Source organism: Arvicola amphibius, chromosome 6, assembly GCF_903992535.2.
Source record: "Arvicola amphibius chromosome 6, mArvAmp1.2, whole genome shotgun sequence".
In the NCBI taxonomy this organism is placed as follows: Eukaryota; Metazoa; Chordata; class Mammalia; order Rodentia; family Cricetidae; genus Arvicola; species Arvicola amphibius.
Window position 1 is genome coordinate 43146780 of NC_052052.2, and position 12418 is coordinate 43159197.

The 12418-nt window shown below is 45.8% G+C and overlaps 1 protein-coding gene across 1 annotated transcript in view; it reads left to right on the forward strand.

Annotated features, from left to right (window-relative positions):
- C8a (complement C8 alpha chain) overlaps positions 1 to 12418 on the forward strand; it is a 57899-nt gene that overhangs the window by 36935 nt on the left and 8546 nt on the right. Inside the window, exons 8-9 of the mRNA XM_038334189.2 lie at positions 8002 to 8127; positions 9261 to 9418. Coding sequence (XP_038190117.1) covers positions 8002 to 8127; positions 9261 to 9418 — 284 coding nt within the window. The remainder of the gene's footprint in view (positions 1 to 8001; positions 8128 to 9260; positions 9419 to 12418) is intronic.

A 12418-nucleotide genomic window follows, 5' to 3' on the forward strand; every position in this document is an offset into this window, starting at 1 on the left:
ACAGAGCCCTGCCCTAGAGAAATGTGCTGTTAATTGGAGGTACCTAAGAACACCATTCTTGAATAGAAACAGACACAGGCCAAGCTCAAAGGGGAGACCAAGCCACTTTTCCTACTCTTTTTAATTTTCAGTCTCAGAAGACATTCAAACCTTCAGGGAGTTGCAGGGGAGTGGCTGGAGCAAGGAGGAGGTGGTAGAAGGCCAGTGTCCAGGCTCACTCCATCGCTAGGCTCTGTGGAGGAGGCCTTGTGCTTGCCTTTGTGTGGAGTCAGGTAGAGTTTTGATAACAGTACCTAGGCAATGACGTCAGTGTTGTCCTCAAAAGCTAGAGGGGATAGCTAGCTGCAAGAGTCATGAAAAGTTGAACACTAACCTGGAAGGTCCCTGGTGCTGGGAGTGCTGGCTATGTCCAGATTTCATTGAACCTCCATCCAGGTTGCTGTTCTGTACTGAGATGCGTACTCAACCCTGAGCATGCTTACATTCTCCTTGGGATTCTGTGCTCCCTCTCACCTTTTCCCTACCGGTCTGATGTTCGCTCATCTTTAGGTCTCTGCCTGGCTTATATTGGAATTTCTAAGCAATCATTCAATGTCTCCATTTCTGGGCCACATGCCTGTCTTTAAGAGCTTTGGTAGTTTTTGGACTTAGATATATGTGTTGCTCTATTGTAGCACCTCTTTCCATTGGCATCCCATTATTGGTAAATTTACAGAGTCCTGTCTGAGGATGCAGGCTGAACCCCAGAGAAGAGTGGGTCCAAATCCTTTACTTGACATACATTCTCTGTAGCTTTCCTTATGCTCTGAAGAGTCGAGTGTTTTCCTAAAGGGTCTCAGGTCCATTGGATAGCGGGGAGGGTGAGCTAGACCAAGACTTGATTGTGAAGAGTTCTATATTCATGGCTAAGCAGTATGGCAGGGCCCAGCAGGTCTTTTTCTGTGCCCGCTAACCAACCAGTCACCCTGAACAGACAGTCGCTGGATTCTAACAAGCTCCAGGTTTTATCCCCAGTTACCATGACAACCAGACTTCACGGTGATGGATGGTATTGATTGACTGACAGACTCCTGGTGTCTTGGCTCTGTCCCCATTCCCCTTAAGTCATTTGCATACCCATGGAACTGAGAAACACCCATTACTATCCTTCTGACTTTGTCCTGGTTTTGAATTTCCACTTCTAATATCGTTGAAAATATCTTAAAGAAGAAAAATCTGAGGTGTATCATAATTCTTCCCACCCTTAGCTTTGCAGGCAACATAGCATGGCATAGAGAGCATAGGCTTTGGTACCTTGCCTAACCTCCTTGGATATGTACTTACCTATAATCCGTGTTTGCTTCTCCTGCTTGCCCTCACCCGTGTCTCAGCAGATTATACTATTTAAGCGCTGATAAAGAGAACCTGTTGTTATCACGGATTCCCTGGCCTCTCCCGGTTTTACATCTTCCATGTTGAGAATCGGGAACCCAGAGACTCAGTGTAGCCTGCAGTTTTTCCCCAAACAGCAATAAGTGGCAGTGTTTGGCCCTTCATGAAACTTCTGTGAGCAGTTAATATGGCATGGATTATTAATACACCGAACTGTCATCAAAGTCCCATGAGGGGGCCGTACTAAAGCCACCTTCTAGGTAGACAAACTGAAGCAGAGTGACATCAAACAGCTGTCCAGACAGGAACCGGTCAGAGATGGATTCCAGCTCATGTAGACACCATTTCAGAGCCTAGCCTCCCACATGCTGCTCCTTGTCATGGCCAATATCATCGTGCAAAATCAGAGAACCCGGAAGCAGTTCTCATCAGGGAGCAAAAGGCTGGGCTGCGGTCCTAATATGGACACGGTGAGGGCACTACACGGCTGCCGTTCTCTGAGTTTCCTTGTGTAATGGGGACTTCGCTGGAAGGCAACCCTTGCACAGCTCTTTGGGGGGGGGCATCATTGATCCTAGTGCCATGTGACGAGTGCTTCTCTGCATAGCCACTGGCAACAATGACATAGGCACTTGTGGATTTGGGTCAACTTGTCTAGCTTTCGGAGACCTGATTCTTCAGTTTGCTAATTATGGAGCCTGGGGAGAGTGAGCCAGGAATATCAGCCGAGGCATAGTGAGTACATCGCTGTGCTGCTGGACGCTGTTTCCTGCCATTCGCTAACAGAAACCACTATTCCCATTTTAAAGATAGGGGAACGGAGGGTAAAAACTTAGCAGCACACTATCAGCTAATGGCTTCAGATTTACACTCTCAGCCAGCAGACTAACCCCGTCTAGTAAGCTCATGTGGGATCAAAGCCTCTCTACTCAGCTGACGGTTGAAATGAGCTGGTGACATCAAACAGAGGACAACCCTTCATAAACTACCAAGACTTAACCATGATTCATACGAAGCGCTGGTTCTTATCTTCCTTTAAAAGAATACAAATGACTTCTCCAAAGCGCACCTGACTTCCTAAATGTTTTAGTGGTATCATCTAGGAATGGTAGGACAAGCTGGTACCTGAACATTCCTGGTGGCTCAGAACATGCCAGAATCTGTGCTGAACCTTTCTTAACCTCATGATGACTTCCAGTCTAATAAGAAAAAAAAGGACAAAAAAGAAAAAATTCCTAGGGTGTGCTAAATACAAGTCCTGAGGTGGGGAGGGGGAGCACAGAAGTATCGTAGAGACCCCTAGGGAGTGGGGAGAAAGGCTAGCTGGAAAAGAGCCCCAAAGGCTCAACAAAAGGGACAAAGGGGCTTTCTGGCCACAAGGAGTAACACATGCAAGGCATATAGCACTCTCGTCTGTCAGCTGGTTGGCGAGACACATGAGTTTAAACAGACTAATGGAAGCTTGGAGAAGCAGGTGAGTTAGCCAACCTGTCTCAACCAGTCCAGCCACAAACTAACCAATAATCTTGCCCACTGCAACAGCCGGAATCATGGCTAAGATTCCCTTTTCCCTTGGGAGAGGCTGTTTTTGCAGGCAACCGGTGTAGCGAAGCAACACAGTGGATAGATCACAGTCACCTGAGTGGTAGTTGCTTGCTGCAAAGAGATAAATAATGCATCGCACCTATCTGTTTTCCACTTGATGCTTTTAATCTGAGCAGTGACAGAGACTCTCTGTGTTCTGGCACCCTAGAAGTCAAGCGGCCTGCTTCTCCCTCAGAGCCCTGCTGATTCTGCTCTTCTCACAGAGCCCCGAGGACTACCCTCACTCCCATACCTCAGCCATGCCAAATAGGAAAGCAGACAGCAGACGTGGTGGCCAGAGACATGCTGTTCGAGCCCCTGGGCTGCCAAGCAGACATTAAAGCAGCCCTTCTTGGTATCAGACTAGAGTGAGTTGGAACCCTAGGGGCCATTCCCACCTTTTCACTCTAGAGTTTAGGTCGGCCTTTCTGAGTATGGTCTTGTTGTTGGGAAGACAAGCCCTCTGTGCTCTCTGTCTCTGCAGCCTACATTTTCTCGCCGAGTGCTGCTTGTCCCACCTGCATCTAGCACCCTCCTTTGATCCCCAAGGAAGCCTGTTCAGGCCTTCGGCACTGCACCAGAGCCCTCCTTTATGTCTGCTTACCTGTCTCCCCATAATGACTGTCCTTGGTCCCCTCTATTCCAAAGATGCCTCATGTGTGGCCAAACAGCGTTATGTGCTTATCAAAGTAGCCCCCAATGCTTTTTTGAAGCATTTTTGTGTGATCTTAACATTTCAGAATTTCAGTGCATAAAGACCTCAGGAGACCTCTGGTCTTCTACTCCTCTCCTCCCTACTGACCCCCACCCCTCCATTGGCAGGCAGGCAGCCCCTGATTGGTCCTTTTCATGGTGGGCTCTCTCTGCCCTCTGAGTCAGTTCATCTCTGCTTGGCTTTTGATCAACATGACAAATCTCTCTGGTGGAGCCTAAAGCCACCTTTAGGAAGTCTCTGTTCATCTGATGCTAGTTCTTATCCCAGTACCCTCCCCCTTTCATACACACAATTCTTTTCTGATCCCCTGGGGTCCCTCTCGCTCAGCATGTGCTCCCAGAGAGAGTTGTCTGATAGAGATATTACTCACACAAGGAGAGATTTCAGGTAAACATTCCCTGTTCCAAAGGTTAAGGCTTTGAAAGTGGCTCAGCCGCTAAAGTGCTTGCTGCAGAAGCAAGAGAACCAGAGCGCAGATTCCCCAGGATCCCCAGAACCCAAGTAAATGCTAGTGGCCATGATAGCCTGCCTGATGAAGGCCTTGTCCTATCTATCTATCTATCTATCTATCTATCTATCTATCTATCTATCTATCTATCTATCTATGTATCTATCTATGTATCTATCTATCTATCTATCTATCTATCTATCTATCTATCTATCTATCTATCTATAATCTATCTCTCTATATTAGTTTGCTTCCTATTACATAAAGTGATTGCATCTGTAATAAAGACCATGATCAAAATCATCCTGGCTTACAATTCCACATCAGTCCATTGGAAAGGAAGTCAGGGCAGGAATCTGGAGGCAGGAACTGAAGCAGAGTCTATGGAAGGATACTACTTACTGGCTTGCTCGTCATTGCTTATTCAGAGAGCTTTCTTATACTACCCAGCATCACCTTCCCTGGGTGGTACACCCAAAGTAGGCTGGGCCCTCCCCCATCAACCATTCATCAAGAAAACACCCTACAGACCTGCCTACAGGCCAATCTGATGGAGGCATCCTCTCAGTTGAGGTCCCTCTTCCTGGGCCAGGCATAGTGACACACACCTTTAATCTCAGCACTTGGGGGCAGAGTCTGGTGGTTCTCTGAGTCTGAGGACAGTCTAGTCTACATAGGGACTTGAAGGACAGCCAGGGCTACACAGTGAGCCCTGTGTCAAAAGTTACTTATTTAGTTATTCACTTAATAAATTTTAAAAATAAAAAAAGAAGTTCCCTCTTCCTAGGTGACCTCAGCTTATGTCAAGTTGACAACAAAACAAAACCAATACTAATTAGCACACCATATCAGTGAGCTCTGGGTTTGATTGAGAGACCCAGCCTCAAAGATAGACCCATGAAGACTTCCTTGGCATCAACTTTGAGCCTTTATACACATAAACACACACACACACACACACACACACACACACACACACACACGACAAAAGCCTTTATCATTATAAGAACACCGAGAACACCCACCCTCTTGGCGCTGTAAGCATATAACACTGTGTTATTAACTAGAGGAGCAGTGTAGTGCAGAGAGCTCATAACAGAGATTTCATGTCTATTGATTAGCAACTCTCCCTTTCCTGTCCTTCCACATCTGGCAAAGGTTAGGATCCTTTTTAATTCAATGGGTTGCACGACTTTAGATACCTCACGTAAGGGAAAGCACGAAGCCCTTGTCCTTCTGAGACTGACTTCCTTCTTGCGGCATAATGTCCTCAGGGGCCATCCATTGTCCTAAGTTGCAGGATCTCTGTCCTTTTTCAGCAATTTTAATGGTTAAGTAATGTTTACGGAAGGAAAATGTTTTATTGGATTCTGATTTTTTTCTCTAGCCTGGGAGGGGAATCTGAGATTCTATCTTTATTTTTCTGGTTATCATTTTCATCTGGCTTCATCACCCTGATAAACTGGGTGTAGTCCGGAAGTTTAGGCCTTATCTGCTCAGCTCCCCACATTCCTCGGGAGTACCTGTGTGGTTGGTATTTTGTCCCCAGGGTAGAATGTTACAACTTCCCCCAAATGAGTCACAGTTCTCTCAGACTGTGAATCCAGCCTCCGGAGGGATTTCTGAATCCTGATTAGTAATCAGAATTACCTCTTGGCTTTCCTAGTTCTTACTCTGAGTGAATGAGATGAGGGGGACAGCTGTGTCCCTATCCAAGGAGACGGTAGGGGCACTGACTGAACCAGTATGTGCCACGGCTCTCCAGTAAGCTACCAGGCATCTTCTGTGGAACCACAGTGCTCCCCTTGTCCCGGACTCACCACCTGAGAATCATCCAAGACCCTTGCTTAAAGAACAGATTTCTGATTTCTCAAAAATCCAGACTCGGAATGAAAGGAAATGGGGCCTAGGAGTCTACACTTAATCCACAGTCCGGTGTGGGGCCATGAACCCCAGAGTTCAGAATTCAAGCAAGTCTAGTTTGACCTGACCAAAGTCAAAGGTATCCTGTGGAACACAGGTGGACGGAACAGGTCTAGAACACCGGCAGGGTGTTCTACAGATCAGGATACCTGTCTGGTCCTCCACACCAGCTCCAAACCTACTGTGTTCTTCCCACTGTGCCTCTGTACCCTTTACATCCATCCCCCTGGATCTGTGTCCTTGCTTCCAATACTGGTTTCAGTTCCTGCATTTGGATGAGGGTTTAAGCTCCTCTACCTGACCCAGCTTGTTGTCCTTGGTGTCCCAGTGGACTCTATGTGTTTTGTAGCATCTCTCACAACTTCTGTTAAGGTCTGTCTCATCAGCTCTGCCGCATTGCAGAGCTGATATAGATTTGTCATCTGCTGGTCCTTGCCTCGCCCCTGCTAGCCTTATAAGGACTTCAGCTAATCAGATTCACATCAATCCACAGGAGTTTTAACTCAAGATGGCTGTATCGCCAGCACGTGATGTGCCGAGATGGTACACAGCAGGTGTCTACTAAATTTCTCTCTCAGAGAACAGGATGCTTAAAGTCTGACTCAGTGCCTGGGGGTAGTGACAAAGCTGCAGGCTCCAGGGCCAGACATAGATCCCTCTGAATCTCAGCTTCAGGGCCTGAAGTCGCATGGCCTTAGGTGAGCTAATTAACCTTTATGAGCCAGAAGTATCTCAACTATAAATAGAACTGTAGGCTGGGTGTCTGAAGGCTTGTTAGCTCTGGACTCTACGAGTCTCTGAGTCACGGCTCTCCCCTTACTGTCTGGTACCCTACACTTTGAGGTCCTCAGAAGCCGAAGCCGCTGCAGTCAAGTCTTACAGCTCAAACCAAGCTCGAATTCCCTTCTCCCGCGCGTCATGGCACTGTGTCTGCAGACCCTTCAGGAGCACAATCGCGCCCCAGCCCTTTCCAGCCCGACTCATGGGGCAATGCCATCGTTAATCCGGCGGCACTCTGTCATTCACAGAAGCAATCACTCTGGCTCTGGCTGTGAATTCTTTCCATCCACTTTTGTTTATCACTGTTGAAGCATTTTTTAATCAAAACAATTAAATATGCTAAATCTTCCTCAATTAGTTGTGCATTAAAAATGAAAAGTGCTTCGGTGGAAATGGCAGAAGAAGCCCTCTACTTGGTGCTAAGTGGGTTGCTCAGAGCGTCTCTTGCTCCAGGCACTTCCATCCAGCTCCAGAGGTGTACAGAAACCGATAGTCAGAGTGTCACCGAGCACTTCAGCTCTTACAGACTTAGGGGGGAGCAATCCCTGCTTTCCATAAATGAGAAGCTGAGGTCAGTGGGATGGGGCCCTTGGCAGAGTTCACAGAGGGTGCACCGGGATTAAAGTTGTAAGCCTTTTCTTCCATCCCCTCCCCACACAGTCATGATGTTCACTTTTTTCTTTCAATTACCAGTCATTTGTTCTGGAAAAAAAAAGACTGAGCTCCTTCATAAAAAAGAACAGTGACAAATTAGAACGAGGGGTATTCTGCCCCTAAAACACTTCCTGAAGTCAAGTGTTTGAACAGGAGCTTGGGTGGGGTTCAGACAGGGTGAAGTGGGAGGGAAGAGGGACCTTATATTGAGGGATATCCTGTGTGAAACGGGGTGAAGACCAGGCAGGCTTGGAGGGAGGTGCATGCCTTGGAACCATTCCTCCAAGGAGACTCAGAGGAGAATGGGAAAGAGGAAAAATAAAAGATTAAGAGTCTAGAGCAACTCATACGGGCAGCGCCGGGGCTTCCTCATTTCTACAGGTGTTTGGGTGGCCGTCCAGGAGAGAAAAGTGATGATGTCTCTAAAGCCAGAGGAAGCTCTCCTTAGCTTGAGCTGGCTGCACCATGCAGCTGTCATTTCTATCACTTCAAGGCTGAGGCCTTGGGTTCTGTCTTCCTACTGTAGGTGTGACCGCCAAAGACATCGGATATTGCATCGGAGGTTCCTTGGGCCTGGAGTTTGGGGAACAGATCACCGTTGATGGAGGGTTATCAGGAAACACCTGTGGGAGCTCTGGAGCTGCTAATACTGGCAAGTATTTATCAGTGGGTCTCCCCTAAAGAGAAGCCAGCCTTGCCTTGGGACACTCAATCCATGTAAACGATTGTCTTCCCCAGCTGATTCCATTTCTCTCACACTGCGGATGCTAAATTAGCCCCAAACCATGACCAGTGTATAATGTCTGCTTTGGGTCCACCTTCTTGCACTAAAGCTATCTCAGAAATACTCAATAGTGTAAGAATCCTTCCCAGATTTCAAGGGTTCGACAAAGATCCCAGCAAGGAATGGGGTGAAAAGGGACACTTGGGTAGGACCTGGTATCATTTCATCAGCTAATGGTGCGGAGGGAGTAGGCAAAGTCCCTCATGAGAAGAGGTTATGACTCCCAAGTCCAGGCTCCAGGAATGGTGAGCATTGAGACGGTGTGAATGGACAGTCAACATCTCTTGAACACATCAGTGTGGGTGATTTTTACATTCACTCAGTCACTCATCTGTCAAATACAAATCAAAATCTTTTCTGGTGCGGGACAGAGAATTAAAGGAGTATGATGAAGTCGGCGCATGATGTAGCAGGCGGAGTGCATACCAAATGGGCTTAAGTTATAACCGCCGCTTAGGTTATTTACGCCTTGGGTATTAAGCCAAATAACTCCATTTCTGATGATCTCTCAGCCTCTTTCCTTGACCTAGCAAATGCCTTGTCACCAACTCCTTTTCCTTCCTGATTAGCCCGTCTGGCTGCTTGCTTCTCAGTGTCTTCACTGAGTGCGACAGTGACATCTGCCATAGCCTCGCAATGTTTGGTAGGGAGAAAGCAAGAACAAAGCTGAGGAGAGAGTGAGGAAGGGAGAAAGGAGGAGAGTTGGAGAGATGGTGGGGAGAGAATTCAAGAACAAGCAGGCACTGAGTAAACCCCTGACCCACTGAGCTTTCCAGTCCGATAAGTCCACATTGGGTTGGGTTGGCTTGGCTTCTCCAGGTCTGCTCCACTCAGAGGATGCTCAGCTTCGGTCTACCCCATCCTGCTGGTTATTAGATCCCGTAGAAGAATGGGTCTAGTTCTAAGAGCAGATGAACACTAAAAAAAATCTCACCAGGAGAACTTAACCACCAGTCCTTTGTTTTGGGAGAGAAAAGCTAACTCTGCCTTCCTCTTGACAGATAAAAAGGATAAGAACTCGGCAGTGGAGGGCATCATTTCTCGCGTGCAAGGTGGCAGTTCAGACTGGGCCAGTGGCTTGACAGAAAATAGGAGCATCATTACGTACCGGTCCTGGGGGAGGTCATTAAAGTATAACCCCGTTGTTATCGATTTTGAGGTGAGTCTTTTCGCAGTTGAAGAAACCCTACATCTATAAGGAATGAAAGTGAAGCCGACCAGATCATTTCATATTTCTTATTATGAGCCTATCGAAGAACAAGATTAAATGTAACGGCACACTGAACTGGTGCCCTTGCCCAAACCTGCCTGGAGGGAAGATGTGGCATTAGACCAGACCCACAGGAGAGTTGTGGTCAGAAACTTACTGTCTGTTCAGGGTCCAGGTGACCACAGCAATCTCAGAAGCTCTGCAGGGCTGGACATGAGATACCAACTTGCATTTTTTTTTTGCACAAACTAATTTAAAAATCACATCTGGTACATTAGGAAGTTCTAAAGGCTACTAAAAAGCTGTATTTTATATGAGTAGCAAGACAGTTTACATGTTAAGTAGCACTATAACAGGATGATCAGATATGGCTTTAAACAGAAGAGAAGAGAAAATTTCAAGTTGTAGCACTCTTCCACCAGGACAAATATGAAAAAATGACTTTTTATAAGTATGTCAGTATGACAGAAGTATTCAGTAGCTAGTCATGTTTAATTCCTATTGTGCTCATGGTCAACAGAATGCAAAAGAACAACCAATTTTCCCAGTTGCTCCCTCAAAGGAAGAGCGCATGGTGGATTCTATCGCGATGCAAGACTGGTTCTTGCTACTTCAGTACATGGAGAGTTGAATCCACACATCCATCATGAAAACTCCATGAAACTTATCTTTATATCCCTTTAACTACCCATGAGTCCTTTCTCATCACTGAGTATTATCTTCTCTTGGTTGCCTTTCTGAGGGTTTGACCCACAACCACAGCTGTTCACATGTACACGGATCTACACCAATGGCCAAGATCTGTATATGAGGGGAACATGCTTTTGGGAGGCATGACCTCTCCTACTACTGTGATTCCATATGCGTCCATCTCCCTGTAAATTTTTAACAGCTCAATGATAGTCCGTTCTTCAGAGTGCCATGTTTTCATTAAAGGGGCAGTCAACAAATATTGAACAGATTAGGAATCAGGTCCAGAAAAAAAACTAAATGACTTGCTTAAACCACTAAGAGAGTTGCCAGATAGTGCCTATGTGGCAGGCTCATGGACTGTGTGTTCCATTCTCATTCGCCTCTGCCTTAGCACCTTCTTTAAAACACTGATTCTTAGTTGGACAGTGGTGGGGCACGCCTTGAATCTGAGTGCTCCGGAGGCAGAGGCAGGTGGATCTCTGTGACTTCGAAGCTAGCTTGATGTACAGAGGACAGTCAAGGCTAGACAAAGAAACCTTGTCTAGAAGGAAAAAAAGATTACAAAGCACTAATTCTTAACCATGGGGCTGGGTGCTTTTGTTGCCCAGGGGAAATATGGCCATGTGCCAGGCAATGTGACAAGGTCAGTGCTTTGGGGACTTAAAGAAAGAAACCAGGAATCCTGCTAAACAACCCACAGGGGACACACAAGCCCCTCAGCTAAGAGTCCTCCGGCCTGACATGCCAACAAAATTTAAAAAAATGGTTTTGTTCTTATCCTTACAAACTGGATTCCACTAGCTGTCAAGATGGCCCTTTCAAAACAGTTCTGATTTCAAACTTCTAAGAAAAGTATTATCGTTGTCCCAACTCTTATCTCCCGATCTGTGCCCATTTTCAGCATGTATTTAAACACAGAGATATTATGTCTACAGACACTTCTAAACATCACGACAGTTAACCCTAAAACTATTTTAACACCCATTCTCTGGGAAGAAGGAAGGCCAGATGGATTAACCTTGATTTTGTTTCTTCTCCCATAAGTAAGGGACCACTTTCATGTGCCTGTCATTCACAGAGGGTCTGAAAATTGCTATCATCAAGCTATTAGTGGATTTGGGCAAAAACTGTAAAACTGATGTCAGGAGAATGTGGTGTGTGTGTGTGTGTGTGTGTGTGTGGTGTAAGCTTTCACAGTCAAGATGTGGACTTTGTTTTTGCCTTGAGCAAAAGTTCCAAGGGGAGGGCAGGGCCCGATCTGACGATTGAAATTCTCTTTGGAGAGAAGTACTCAGGGTTTGGGGTGGGGAGAAGAGTGGTTTGGATCAGGGCTCATCCCCGCTTCCAGGTGTCACCTTGATCTATTCCTTCTCTTTTAGCCCACCGTGAATTATATAACAAAGAATGCTAGATTATAAGGTTGAAGAAGGGACTACTCAGGGAATCTTAGATGAGGAAACAGATCCCCAGAACTAAGGGACTAATATAAAAGCTTGTAGCAAGCAAATGACAGCAATGTCCCATTAACTCTTTAATATCCATCATGGCTTCACAACTTTCACTACCCCCTGAGACATGTATGTCAACACACTAAACCACAGACAGGTTTCAGAGTAGTGAAATAAAGCCAGTTTTATGCTTTAAAAAGAGGGTGGAGAGGAAGACGGAGAGAAGATAGATGATAGATAGATAGATAGATGATAGATAGATAGATAGATTAGATAGATTAGATAGATTAGATAGATTAGATAGATTAGATAGATAGATTAGATAGATAGATAGATTAGATAGATAGATTAGATAGATAGATAGATAGATAGATAGATAGATAGATAGATAGATGATGGATGGATGGATGATGGATGGATGGATGGATGGATGATGGATGGATGGATGGATGATGGATGGATGATGGATGGATGGATGGATGGATGATGGATGGATGGATGATGGATGGATGGATGGATGGATGATGGATGGATGGATGATGGATGGATGGATGATGGATGGATGGATGGATGATGGATGGATGGATGATAGATGGATGGATGGATGGATGATGGATGGATGGGTGATGGATGGATGGATGATGGATGATGGATGGATAGATCACAGATTAAGCAAACCGGTTAGGGATTATTAGAAACTCAAAGTAGAAATGGTGTCAGCAGTAACTATTTATTTATAGCTGGTACTTAGACTGAGTGAATTCATGGGTCATATTGTTTTATTCTGTATTATATACATTGTGTTAAG